The sequence below is a fragment of the Lycorma delicatula genome, chromosome 1, assembly GCF_047948215.1.
Source record: "Lycorma delicatula isolate Av1 chromosome 1, ASM4794821v1, whole genome shotgun sequence".
NCBI lineage: Eukaryota > Metazoa > Arthropoda > Insecta > Hemiptera > Fulgoridae > Lycorma > Lycorma delicatula.
The window spans coordinates 204981004-204995887 of record NC_134455.1 but is presented as its reverse complement, the minus strand read 5'-3'; the positions used below and the strand labels follow the sequence as shown (position 1 = coordinate 204995887).

The 14884-nt window shown below is 30.9% G+C and overlaps 2 protein-coding genes across 4 annotated transcripts in view; one reads left to right on the top strand and one right to left on the bottom strand.

Moving 5' to 3' along the window:
* Window positions 1-1106: 1106 nt before the first annotated feature.
* Cdk1 (Cyclin-dependent kinase 1) lies at window positions 1107-2549 on the bottom strand. The gene has a single exon (XM_075370920.1). The coding sequence runs from the start codon at window positions 2441-2443 to the stop codon at window positions 1535-1537; it is 909 nt and encodes a 302-aa protein (XP_075227035.1). The 5' UTR covers window positions 2444-2549; the 3' UTR covers window positions 1107-1534.
* Window positions 2550-3022: 473 nt separating this feature from the next.
* The window catches only part of LOC142327664 (uncharacterized), a 74296-nt gene continuing 62434 nt past the window's right edge, over window positions 3023-14884 (top strand). For all 3 annotated transcript variants that reach the window (XM_075370903.1, XM_075370912.1, XM_075370895.1), the window contains exons 1-2: window positions 3023-3306; window positions 14423-14547. In XM_075370903.1, the coding sequence (XP_075227018.1) occupies window positions 3077-3306; window positions 14423-14547 (355 nt within the window). In that variant the 5' untranslated portion in view covers window positions 3023-3076. The remainder of the gene's footprint in view (window positions 3307-14422; window positions 14548-14884) is intronic.

The following is a 14884-nucleotide window of genomic DNA, read 5'->3' as shown; positions in this document are numbered from 1 at the left end:
TTAAAGAATATGTAAGGATTTTTAATTTTTATGTCATATTAGCTAATTAGACAACATATTATTATTGAAAAATTATTTTCATAAAAACTCCATCATTTCTTAATCACCAAAATTCACATACAGGTACCTGATCTATTGAATAACAAATATTTTAGAAAACATTTTTGAAATTTTAAAAAATAGAAAAAAGTGTCAATGAATACTATTCCTTATAAATGTACTGTTTTATATCCAATTCAATGTCTTTCAAATAATCTACAGTACAGATCTTTAGTACCAACGCTCCCAAATATATGTGTATTTCTGTAGTCACACATTTTATACTTTGAAATAATTTTAAAAAAAGTACTAATCTAATTAAAATTTTCTTTTTTTAATAGATTTTATAGGTACAATTTATAAACAAAAAATCATTAAAATTCTTTAAACATCAAAAAATTATCCTTATTGGTGATTTTGCACGAATCAACTTTAGTTTGTATTAGGTGAATGATAAATGTTTGTTTTATTATTAGCAACTGGCTTTATATGTTTAAATATAATATATTTTTGCCATCTTATTTGTTCAACATATAATATATTTTGAAGTTGAACACTTCAATGTAAACTATAAAGATAAAATGAACATATACACTAAACAGAACCATATAATACACTTCAAATTGTGTAATACAAGAATATAAAAAGTTTTTTGTAGAGAACTAATATAATTTTTGACTGCATCCTAGGTATATGATCTTCCTAATAAAAAATTACCAACTATATCAACTGAAGCAATACTGTAAAAACAGCAAGACCATTGTCATAAAAAAAAAGCAGTAAAAGTGACTTAAAGTTTTAATGGTTACGTCCAAGAAATGTTAATCTAAAGTAATTTGACCCATTAAAAATTAGTTTTTACGGAAGTATGGGCAATAAAGTTTCACCATACATAACCTAAATACAATTCTTAAGTAAATAGGTACTGGTTTTGTAAGCACAGCCGTGGGCTAAATTTTGTTATTTATTTAACTTCCATAAACTAAATAAGTGAAAATAAAACTTGTATAGATATTTGATTTTCAAAGAGGTAAATTTATCAACACTGCAAAAAATATTCAGAAATGTACAACAGAACAGAAATAGCGTTTATTTTTTTTCTAAAGTGATATGTTCTATTACAAAACTGTAAAATAAATATGATATTGGTTCTAATTCAGAAAGACAAAAATACAAGCTCAACTTAGATAAACAATAAAAACCTTTAGAACTAACAGCAAAGAAGACATTTCTACTACATTTAAGTATATAATAATATAATTATTTTTAAGCACTAATATCTGTAATTTTTCAACTTTTGCATTCACAAAACAAAGAAACACATAATTATTTGTTTTTTTCCATAGTTTCGACTATTACCATCCACATAAATATTACAAAAGCCACACTAAAATAACTCAGAAGACTGTTATTAAATATATATATTCATCAAAATTAAACATACAAAATGTTAAAATTCAAGGTATATGAATTAAAGAAGTTTTTAATATACACATTATACATACAGATCAGTTTTTGGCAGTGTAGTTTTATCTAAATCATTAAAGAAAGGATGTTTTATAGCCTGTTTAGCTGATATTCTTTGGCTGGGGTTGTAGATTAACATTTGCTCCAATAAATCTAAACCAGTTTCATCTATGTTCTTCACTTGGGTTTTTAAAGTATTCTGAGTCCAGTTTGGGAAGGTTGGTTTGTAATCTGGCAATTGAGAAACACCAGGCCAGGTTTCATCATTTGGTGTTGATAAAACTCGAAAAATTCTAAATAATTGATCTATTTCGGAATCACCTTGAAATAAAGGTTTCCTTGTAGCCATTTCTGCAAAAATACAACCAATAGACCAGATGTCTACTGGGCAAGAGTACCTTGTGGAACCAAGCAAAACTTCTGGAGCACGGTACCAAAGTGTCACAACTTCATGTGTGAATACTCGAACTGGAACACCAAATGCTCTTCCAAGTCCAAAATCTGCAATTTTGATCACACCCTTGGAATCAATCAGCAAATTCTGGGGCTTCAAATCCCGATGCAATACTCTTCTTTTGTGACAGAAAAGAATAGCTTGAGTAATTTGATAGAGATATGACTTAACCATTGAAGGTTCCATGTATGCATCACTTTCAAACGAGTCTAAAAATCTTTTTAAATCCATACAAAGAAATTCAAATATTAGATATAGGCGTGATTCTTCCATTAGTACTTCTAAAAGTGACACAATATTTGGATGAACAAGTTCCTTCAACAACGATATTTCTCTAATTGCTGTCGACGGAACGCCTTCATCTTCACTTTCCATACGAATTTTTTTAATAGCTACTAGCTTACCAGTTTTCTTGTGTTTTCCCTTAAAAACCACTCCATACGTCCCTTCGCCAACTTTTTCTAATTTATGATAATCTTCCATTATTAAAAACACAATAACAATTAACTACTCAATAACCAAACAACGAAAGACAACGCAAATCCTGACATTAACATACCAGAACACGCGCGAAAATGAAATCTGGTTACTAGATATCGCCTTCTTTAACCGATTTATCTTTTTAATTTTTTGCTGGTTTTGAAATGTTAAGATTTATAAAAAAAGAAGTGATACTAATTATTTTAAAAATAATGACTTAATTATGCTACTTAGTTTAAAAAGAGAGGTTGTAAATGTGTTCATAATGATTTTAATACTCCATGTTATTAATGTATTTTACTACCAAACTTTATTCTATTTGGGCAGATAATAATATAACATTTTAGTAAATAGTATAAATCTTTAAATCTTAGTGTGAAACATTAGTAATTAGTTTATTGATGATCATAAAAATCAATTATTTTTGGCCTACTTGCGTAAAGGGAAAAATGCTTTTTTTAATAATCCTAATAATATGGTGAAACACAATATTGAATTGTTGTACATAAAATGCTAATGGAAAAATTTGCATATAATTTCTTGATTTCAAAGTCACTATTATGTTGCCCAAGTGTTTAGCTGAATTCAAGCCGTGACGTCGTTAGTGTATGCGTTCGGAACTTTTATACAAGTGAAATGTTTCGTTTTTGTTTTAATTCCAAAGCAACTCAAAATGCAAGATTCGAACAGATGACAAAACAGCAACAGTTAATTGAGCAGAAGAAGCAAGAAATACAAAAAAAGTTAGAGGAAAAAAAAAGAAAAGAAACTGAACAAGCTCTTAAAAAGTTAAATCCTCAGGCAGCAGTAGTCGTCGATAGGCGAGGTCCTAGTTCATCTAGTTCTAGAAACCGATGGAGAGGAGGGTGCGTGTTTTATTTTATGTGATATTTTTGTAGATTTTACGTAGTTTTCATCAATCGGTATCTCAAATTATGTACTACGCCGCTGTTGAAATAACTTGTAAAATCGCATTATTTATAAAGTCGTTCCAATTATGTAGTTGATAAGTTATATGATTTTGTGTAATCATACAAGTTAAAATTGTTAATAGTACACTAATTTGTATTTAATGGTTATGTAGTATTGTTTTTATGGGTTTATTCACTTAGTTTGCACACATAGGTTTGGTTTGTTTGTAATATTTATTTTGCCTTGCTCTGTTAGCCATGTTCTTATTTTATTTGTTTTAAATTAATAGTTTGTTGTCTAACCATTATCAATTCAAGTTAACTTTTCTTATTTTGGTTAATATAACTTTTGAACATGTGTTTTACAAAAAAAAGGTTGTAAAATATTTAGGTTTTGTTTTCAAAATTAACCTTGCCTTGTTTTATAAATTTAAATGTTTCTGATAATTTATTATGATCATTATTGGTGTATTTAGTTCTGGCTGAGGAGCTAGTACCTTAAATTTACTCAAATCAAATGCCCAGTTTTAATTTTCCTAAGGAGGTTGTTAGGCTTGTATTTGAATAGTCAATTTTCCCTGCCATTTTTTTTTTCAGTATCATATTCAGATTGGTGATGCTTTTGTTGATTACTGTAAGATATAAAAAAAAGCTTTAATTTTTTGTTTGTTACAAAAATGTTAATAGCTGAATATTATAGTATTTTTAACTCTGATTTCAAATATGTAAGTGGTTTCTTTCAATCAAGAGTAATTTTTTTGTAATTAGCCTTTTTTATTGTAAGAAAAAACATTGAAATGGTAATATATGTTATTATACATGCAATTTCTATATGCCGAAAATCTGATTTTGGATTTTTTGGTGTAGTTTGCTATAGGTAGTAGTCAGCCAGCATTCCTGTGTTCAGTTACCTTGGTAGTTTGTCCATAATGGATACATACTGGTGAAAGTGTTCTCCATGTTTATCACTCATAGCTCCAATATTGGTAGGGAAAAATCCAGATAAGAATTTGAGAAGTGGCTTTTTAGTGATATTACATGCAAGTGCTTTATATCTTTTATGAAGTTCAGTTATGTTCTTTGTAGTTGTTATCTGCTTTATGATATCTAAGGAAGTTGTAAAAGATTTTCACGTAGCAACCTCACAGTCATGAAAACTGTCTTCAAATTCAATATTATTTATTAGTTTTCTTATTTGCAATAAAAAAATATACCTTCCTTTATCTCAGCATCACTTCTATTAGGGAACTTGTTTTTTTAGAAAGTAAATCAATTCCAACACGATTCATTGCTTTTAACAACATTTTTCATTTAACCTTGCGTAATTATAATGGTAGAAGATAAATCTTTACAGTTTTTACTAGTGCTGGACTCGCAACGTACTTCTCTCCTACGGTCACAGTTTCTCTTTTTGGCCACTTATCTTTTAACATAACAATACTTACTATCTCTAAGGAATACAATTTAGTATACCCAAGCTATAAACCAAGTATCAGTACTATCAGTTTCTGATCTCCACAAATGTTTCTCACATTGAATCATATCGAACACAAGTTTCATATAATTGATATGACTTCATGTGAATTGCATGAGCTAAGGGAATAGATGGGATATTATTTCCGACATGAAGAAGCACTGCTTTCAAATTGTGCTTTCAGGAGTATTAAAAGAAGCCATTCATTAGGATGGTGCATATGCCTCAAAACTTCCAGTAAAGATTCCACATCAACACAATACAAGTCCTTTTACTGAAAGAAGAAATGTTCAAATTCACTCTTCCTGTCTTGGAAAGCACTTGGTATCTTAATGCTGTCTTGTAAAAGATTCCATCCTTTCTGTTGTGGTGTGAGAATTCATGCTTGACTGTTGGATAAATTTAGATCATAAATTAGGTTTAATTCTGATGGATTAATTAAGTGTGGTTCAGTATTTGTATATTCTAAAAAGTATGAGTCTCTTTTGTTTAATATCTGATAAATCTGCAAAACCTTCAACATCAGTAACTTCTTCTTTGCCTAATTCTCATGTTTTACTGGAATGGGAAACTGGACTAAGTCACTAGCTCACTGGGCTGGTCTAGTGGTTCACTTGTCATCGCAAATCACCTGATTTTGAAGTTGAGAGTTCTAAGGTTCTATTCCTAGTAAAGGCAGTTACTTTTATACAGATTTGAATACTAGATTGTGGATAATACTGGTGTTCTTTGGTGGTGAGACTGTACAAGACTACACTTCATTTACATTCATACGTATCAACCTCATTCATCCTCTGAAGTAATACCTTGCGGTGTTTCCAGGGGCAAAATAGAAAAAGAGAGAGGACTGTAAGTCACTGGTATTATAGCAGAGGGTATATCAAGATTTTTTTTTTTTTGTCTTCAGTCATTTGACTGGTTTGATGCAGCTCTCCATGATTCCCTATCTAGTGCTAGTCGTTTCATTTCAGTATACCCCTCTACATCCTACATCCCTAACAATTTGTTTTACATATTCCAAACGTGGCCTGCCTACACAATTTTTCCCTTCTACCTGTCCTTCCAATATTAAAGCGACTATTCCAGGATGCCTTAGTATGTGGCCTATAAGTCTGTCTCTTCTTTTAACTATATTTTTCCAAATGCTTCTTTCTTCATCTATTTGCCGCAATACCTCTTCATTTGTCACTTTATCCACCCATCTGATTTTTAACATTCTCCTATAGCACCACATTTCAAAAGCTTCTAATCTTTTTTTCTCAGATACTCCGATTGTCCAAGTTTCACTTCCATATAAAGCGACACTCCAAACATACACTTTCAAAAATCTTTTCCTGACATTTAAATTAATTTTTGATGTAAACAAATTATATTTCTTACTAAAGGCTCGTTTAGCTTGTGCTATTCGGCCTTTTATATCGCTCCTGCTTCGTCCATCTTTAGTAATTCTACCTCCCAAATAACAAAATTCTTCTACCTCCATAATCTTTTCTCCTCCCATTTTCACATTCAGTAGTCCATCTTTGTTATTTCTACTACATTTCATTACTTTTGTTTTGTTCTTGTTTATTTTCATGCGATAGTTCTTGCGTAGGACTTCATCTATGCTGTTCATTGTTTCTTCTAAATCCTTTTTACTCTCGGCTAGAATTACTATATCATCAGCAAATCGTAGCATCATTATCTTTTCACCTTGTACTGTTACTCCGAATCTAAATTGTTCTTTAACATCATTAACTGCTAGTTCCATGTAAAGATTAAAAAGTAACTGAGATAGGGAACATACTTGTCGGACTCCCTTTCTTATTACGGCTTCTTTCTTATGTTCTTCAATTGTTACTGTTGCTGTTTGGTTCCTGTACATGTTAGCAATTGTTCTTCTATCTCTGTATTTGAACCCTAATTTTTTAAAATGCTGAACATTTTATTCCAGTCTACGTTATCGAATGCCTTTTCTAGGTCTATAAACGCCAAGTATGTTGGTTTGTTTTTCTTTAATCTTCCTTCTACTATTAATCTGAGGCCTAAAATTGCTTCCCTTGTCCCTATACTTTTCCTGAAACCAAATTGGTCTTCTCCTAACACTTCCTCCACTCTCCTCTCAATTCCTCTGTATAGAATTCTAGTTATGATTTTTGATGCATGACTAGTTGAACTAATTGTTCTGTATTGTTCACATTTATCTGACCCTGCTTTCTTTGGTATCATTACTATAACACTTTTTTTGAAGTCTGATGGAAATTCCCCTTTTTCATAAATATTACACACCAGTTTGTGTAATCTATCAATCGCTTCCTCACCTGCACTGCGCAGTAATTCTACAGGTATTCCGTCTATTCCAGGAGCCTTTCTGCCATTTAAATCTTTTAATGTTCTCTTAAATTCTCAGTATTGTTTCTCCCATTTCATCCTCCTCAACTTCCTCTTCTTCCTCTATAACACAATTTTCTAATTCATTTCCTCCGTATAACTCTTCAATATATTCCGCCCATCTATCGACTTTACCTTTGGTATTATATATTGGTGTACCATCTTTGTTTAACACATTATTAGATTTTAATTGATGTACCCCAAAATTTTCCTTAACTTTTCTTTAATCCCTCTTCTTTCGCCAGTTTGCACTTCCTGTTTATAGCATTTCTGAATTGCTACTTCCTTTTACTTTCTTCATCACTAGCATTCTTATATTTTCTACGTTCATCCATCAGCTGCAATATATCGTCTGAAACCCAAGGTTTTCTACCAGTTCTCTTTCTTCCGCCTAAGTTTGCTTCTGCTGATTTAAGAATTTCCTTTTTAACATTCTCCCATTCTTCTTCTACATTTTCTACCTTATCATTTTTACTCAGACCTCTTGCGATGTGCTCTTCAAAAATCTTCTTTACCTCCTCTTCCTCAAGCTTCTCTAAATTCCACCGATTCATGTGACACCTTTTCTTCAGGTTTTTAAACCCCAATCTACATTTCATTATCACCAAATTATGGTCGCTATCAATGTCTGCTCCAGGGTAAGTTTTACAGTCAACGAGTTGATTTCTAAATCTTTGCTTAACCATGATATAATCTATTTGATACCTTGCAGTATCGCCTGGCTTTTTCCAAGTGTATATTCTTCTATTATGATTTTTAAATTGGGTGTTGGCAATTACTAAATTATACTTCGTGCAAAACTCTATTAGTCGGTCCCCTCTTTCATTCCTTTTGCCCAGCCCGTATTCACCCGCTATATTTCCTTCCTTGCCTTTTCCAATGCTGGCATTCCAATCTCCAACTATTATTAAATTTTCATCTCCTTTTACGTGTTTAATTGCTTCATCAATCTCTTCGTATACACATTCTACCTCATCATCATCATGGGCGCTTGTAGGCATATAGACGTTAACAATCGTTGTCGGTTTAGGTTTTGATTTTATCCTTATTACAATGATTCTATCGCTATGCGTCTTGAAATACTCCACTCTCCTCCCTATCTTCTTATATCAAGATATTTAACAGAATGTCTAGTCTTAGATGTTATTCTTGATATTCTCATTATACAAAATCGCAGTCTATGAAATGATCCTTTGTTTCTCTCCAAACCATTGAAATTGGAAGTTTCATGTGACATCCATTCAACCAACCAGTCGACAGCATTACACATGAATTACAGCAGATATGAAGAGCCCAGGAATCTGTCTTTATCACTTACTTTATATCCAAAATTTAGTTCATTTGATTTTTTTATCAGCGAGTTATATTTCTCCTCTGAGACTTTAATGCTGCCTCACCAAAAATTTAATAGAAACTGTCTGGATGGTCAATGCAACTGTGTGATTTTTTATTAGAAAATTCTCTGCAATTTATTCACAAACGTGTACTGTTAACTTAATATATAAATTAATGTAATGCATAGACTGACTTTACAGGGAAAAATAAAATCACAAATTGGTAAGAAAAGTTGCACACACTAGAGCTCACAGTTTAGTAATATAGTTTTTTAAAAATGTTTCTGAGCCAGCATGATGTAATGTTTATTGTTTACAGTATAACGTCCAGCATTGTCACCAAAAGAAAATTCATATATGCTGTGCAATGTGTGACTAACCCACTGGGTGACTTGATTACATTTAGAAAATTGTATGACATGAATCATATATGTATCATTTGTAATCATTTTAATTACTGTGTAAATAATACTTATTTTTCGTGGTTGTTTAGCAGCTCAAATAAATTCTGGTTTATTTAACAACTTGACTACAAATAAATAAATTGTGCTTGTATTGTTAATGCACATGTACTTGCTGGAAAATAGGAAGGGCAATTGCAAAAAATCTGAGGCTGATAGGGAAATTCTGACTTCATATTTGGAATCAGCGCCCAAAAATACATAAGATTCAACAAATATTGACCGTGTAACAAAATAATTGTTCACCAACGTAATTTTAGAATATTCTTTCATTCACAGTGTTCAAGGCTGCTGGTCTCCGCCTTCTTCTCTCCTTTGCTAACCTCTTAGTTTCAACTTATTTTCCCTTTTCCATAATCCCATCCATCATTTGAAATCTTTGGAATATTAATTTTTGTGATTAGAACTTAAAACAAATTTTATTGTAAAATGTTTTTAATATCACAACATTTTAATTTATTTTTGTGAATATAAGTAACTATCACTATTTTCACCACATCCAATCTTTTGTTTTAATGTCAGTTAATTTTCTGCTGGTGGGTTTTTTTAGGCATTGATATATGTAAATGCTAAAAATAGATTTTGAGATGTGTTATTAAAATGTTTTAACATGTATGTTTTTGTATTTCACAATGTTAAAGTTATGATTCAATATTAGCCTTTGATCACATTTTACGTGCATGTTTAATATAAAGGTGTTTACAATGTTGGTTTTTATATCTATAATGTGGTAGAAACTCTTGATACATTGCTGATGTATGCACGTTTCTGAGGTATTTTATGTATTCGTTTTATCCTTGTTTGAAACTGCACCCTATTCGATTAACATTGAAAATTGTGCAGTTAGATCAAATTCAAATTCATGCTGTGTTGAACCATTGACTGTAGTGAACCCTTTTATCATAATCAGCATTAGTTAGCCCATGAAAAAACTGCATTCAGTATGGATAAAATTTCTCAGCATTTTCATTACTGCAAGGTGGGCTGAACGTAGTGAGATGTTCATTTACTGGCTTAGTCTCTGCAAAGATTTATGAGATATTGCAACTTTCACATCACTTCAAGGTTGAAGTCTTTTTCTGACTGCACAAATTAGCAAAATTCTTTTTATTTTTATATTGACTGGAAGCACCATCAGTAAAATAGATGAGTTTTTTAATGTTCTGATGTACTTCCTTGATATGGTCTGTTAAAAGTTTTTGAAAGCAATCAAATTTGCTGTATCGTGCTTTAAGTGATCACTTAAAATACAGACACTTTTGTGTTGTAATACATCATTTTTGTTGAAATAGAACACAAAAGGGTGAACTGTGACTTGGTTGTTGACCCAATGGAAGCTTTGTATCTCATCTTGAACAAGGAATGAAAAGTTTTCTGCAAAGTCTGCTAACACCAAACATTCTTCTTCACCTAATTCTGATTTCTTCTTGTTCTTCTGAAAAACTGAGCTTGAGATTTTGACATGAAATGTGAGTTTTCAGCTTTTCCAATTTTTCCATTAATGATTCGAAAAACTTATCTTTGGTCTGAAGAGCAGTAATCATCTCTGCCATATTAGCTGTTATCACTGTTTGTACATATTGTATCTGGCAACACATACTCTGGAAAAGTTGAGCATGTCAAACACTGCCTGCTTACCTGGACATTTGGTGCACACATTCATCATACAGTTGTAGTTATCTTTGTCACACACAAATATGTTTACTGAGTCCTTATAATCAACATTAAGGTTGGACCATTATTAATCATGAGTTTGATGTTCTGGTGGTGGGGGCAGACACAAACTGTATGATTCCTGGATGCACCAGTCAAGATACACCATTTTGGACAGAGTTGACAGAACTTTTATCTTCCACTCTTTTCCTCAGGGTTTTCACTTTTAAAGGAGACATACAATTCATTTAAGTATCAGAACAAGGCGCTTTTGCTTATGCACTTTGACACAATCAACATGCATGCTAACACAATCCTTTTTACCAGGACACAGCCTGTCATCTTCATAAAATAATTCAACTTTTTTAATTGTTTCGTTACTAATGCCTGTTTTATATCTTTTACCTAACTCCGATAGAATGCCTCGCTCATTAACTAATTCTCTAGTAAGTCTAACCAAACACTCAGACACATTGAACTCTGATATTATTTTAGATCTGGTCCAAGATTGGTGAAGTAAACTGATAATTTTAACCTTATCTTCTTTAGAAGCAAGAACACATTTTACTTTAGGTTTTAAAATAAAATCATCATATTCACGTAAAGAGGATTTTCATTTTCAGAAACTTGAGTCAAAACATAATTCAAGACAATTTTTTAATTTTTCAGATACCTTATTTATTTTTAATTTTAATCCTGATTGCCTTTGATCTGGCTTAATTTTTTCAATTTTGATACACCCAAAATGTTACAAGCAACATCCAATTGTTCAATATTGTGATGTAGAGCAATGTATGTTCTTGGTCTTCGCATTCACGTAGTTCTTTGTTCTGCTTAGAAAAACTTTTGAAATGGTTAACTCAAAAAACTTTCCAGGAACTAAATTTAAATTTGGAAAAATTTGTTCTTTAAGAGCTTGCTCTAATGTTATTTGTCTTACGTTTTTCTTAACTGTTTTTTTATGAGTTCTCAAAGGAACACAGCAGAACTGCCCATACAGGTGACTGAATTCTGACCATAACTCTTTTCATGATATTTACAAACACTAGTGACATGAATTAACACGTAAAAAAATAATTTGTTGGTTTTCATCATTAAATTCACAAGAGTTCTTTTGGCATTGTACCACACACTGTTTTATGACACTATTCATTCACATAAATTCCTGTGGAACATTGTTCTTCCATTGTTTTATTTGAAATTACTTGAAAATAATGTAAAAATTTAACTTATTTTAAAATTTGCAAATATAAGATTAAGTAAAACTTATTTATTTAATAAACACGTCCAAACACAGGATGAAATTTGAGACACTGTAAAGATGTGAGCAGATCACTGACTAATGTCAGACTGACCAGTTTGTAACTGCAAAGCCAAATGATGCAACAAGCTTAAATGAGCATGTTGCAACATGAATTTTCCTGATGACTGGAAATGAATTTAAGTGCTTGTTATATAACATGAACACTGCAGTTGAATGGTTCAAACAAGTCAATTTCAACTATAGTAGTAAGTATAAAAATATTAAAAGTGCCAAGAAGGCAAGAAACCCCCTTGGAGCACTTATTTAGTGAGTCAAAACGGTATCATTTTTAATAGTAAAGTTTGGCTTCTAATTGTACGACTGACTGACCAATTATTTCTCATTTTATTAATGCTTTGGAATCTGTTTCCTCATTCAGTATTTGTGCAACTTTTGATTTTCTGTTCATTTTATTTTTTAAACAACTGCCAAAAAAGGAGTGTAATATATAGGTTGTATATATGTATGTATGTTCCACCATAGCTCAGCAGCTGAACCGATTTAGATGTAAGACACCAAATTGGAATATTTAAGTTATGGGAGAGTCAGGCTATATAAAAATACATATATTTAAATAAATTAAAAAAAAAGTTATACTATACACAAATACTACATACAAAATTATCACTTGCATGCTCTTTAATTATCTTATTATTAATTATACTATATTAAAGAGCAGTTTTTGTCAACAATGTTTTTTTCGCAGTTGTGTTTTTTAATTTTTAATATTTATTTATATTTTTCTCTATATCCCCCTGTGTCAGTGATTATATTTACAAAAATATAATAAAACACTTGACATCCAATCACAATATTGTTAAACAAAGTGTCTCTTTCGTAAGTTTTATTTATCTTGCTGCACTGTATTCTCTTTTTCTCTGCTACGCCTCATTGGCCATTGCTATATGCTATTCTTTTTGTTTAATAAATTGTTGATACCAAAACATTATTTTTGCAGTGTGCTAAATTATAGTCCCTTTTTTCTTACACTTCCTTGTACCTAATCTTTTGGTAATGGAACCATTATGTTCTTAGCAAAATCTTGCTATTTTCCTTCATCATATATTATTTTGAATTGTCTACTTATTCTCATTTCATTAATGTATTGAGATATTTTAAGTTGTCTGTTATAGAGCTTTACATGATTTTCTTATTTTATTGCTTTTTTTATTCTTGTAGTCATTACACTTGTCCAATCATCCTTGTTCTCAACTCTTCCTCCTTTTCCATGGTAAGTAAAACATTCATTCATTTGTACCAAATTCAGTTAGCTTATTGAGTTAAAGTAAACAAACTGTGCATACAGGTGTTCTGACAGCATATACAAGAAACTACATGCTATTATATTTTACAAAAATTATACATATATTTTAAATTTAAATAAATAAATTATATGGTGACTTATATGAGTAATATTTATTGCATTATATATAGATATGGCCACGTTGTGAATTGGCACTGATACAAGGGACATGACAAAATCAGTAACACAAACACAATGTTTGTTTATTCTTCACTCAACAAGCTAATTGAATACAGTATAAACAAAACATTTTTTCTCTGCATCTACTTAGTCTCTTAAGTATATTTTTATCAAAGATTTCTTCCATAGATATCCCATTTTTCTTTTTTTCTTTTGCATTGTGTAATAAGTTTGTATACCTAGCTACTTTTCTCTATTTTTTTTTTTAAGTTTTATATTTTCTTATTTTTTTCCATCTTCTCTGTCATTACTTTTGCTATCCATGATTACCTCTCATTTTTGTATTTTAAGCCACATATTTTCTACATTCTGTACTATTTTGGTTGGCTTATCAGTAATAATAATTTATTACCAATTTTTTTTATCCCACCTCCAAATAACAATTCCCTCTCTCCTTCCTTCCCATCTCCCCTCACTCCCATTTCATAAGTATCAACAAGTATCATTGCCACCTGACAATACTCTACATATTTTTGAGAATTTTCATGGTTTCCATGTGATATCTACTTACATAGTGGTATTTCAATTTAGAATGTATATGTAATTGCATTCAACTCTCATACAATCTGGAAAATTTTTTAAATAGCATTGTAGGTTTGATTAACATTGTTTTAAGCCTATTTCTGTTTTGTACAGGTTCAAAGAAAATTGATGCCAATATGCTATTTTAGTTTTATTGATTAATTTTTTGCTCATCATGCAGTAGCAGTGAAGTGATTATAATATAATTGCAGAGGCGCTTAAAGTTTAAACTATATTCTGCCCTTTAATATAAAATTTTTATGGGGGGGCATTAAAAATTTTGAGTAACAGTCACTTTGGTAAGCCGGGTATTATTGTTCACTGGACCAACATGTCAATAGGTACATCTTTGTACAGTTCAGTTTTATCATTTGTTAGGTTGACTTTTAAGGAATTTCTGAAAAAGTTCCATGAAGTTTCCAGGTATTGAGATTTTTTTGTTTTTTTAAAGATATTTATTCATTTTTACAGATACGAACGGAAAAGAACTTCTGACGCACTGAAGGATGATGAGGTTTCAACACTTCCTACTAACATATTCTCAAATGATGGGAGTTTTCTGGACCAATTTAAAAAGATAACTGGTAACATGAAAGGTAGTTATGTACTTTTATACATCCATCCTCATAAACTAATCAAGCAGTAGTACTGAATCTCTTAAAGGGTTTTTTTAATCATAGAAGGATAAAAAAGCAAAGTAATACTGCCTTAAAGTTAACTACTCTTATTATTAGATGTATTGTTCATAGGTGTACTTTGGTTGTTGATTCATGTATTTACTTAAATGCAGGCTTACATATTGTGTCCTACGTAAAATAGAATATGTGAATTCAAGTTTATATTTTATTCACAATCTTTTTTCTTCAGTGTTCTGTTGTCTTAAGAATGATCATTGTAAAACTAATTCACTGATGGTGACTAACCTTTTATACA

Excerpts from the sequence above, each read along its gene's own strand:
- Cdk1 (XM_075370920.1), bottom strand. The coding sequence starts at position 2,443 with ATGGAAGATTATCATAAATTAGAAAAAGTTGGCGAAGGGACGTATGGA.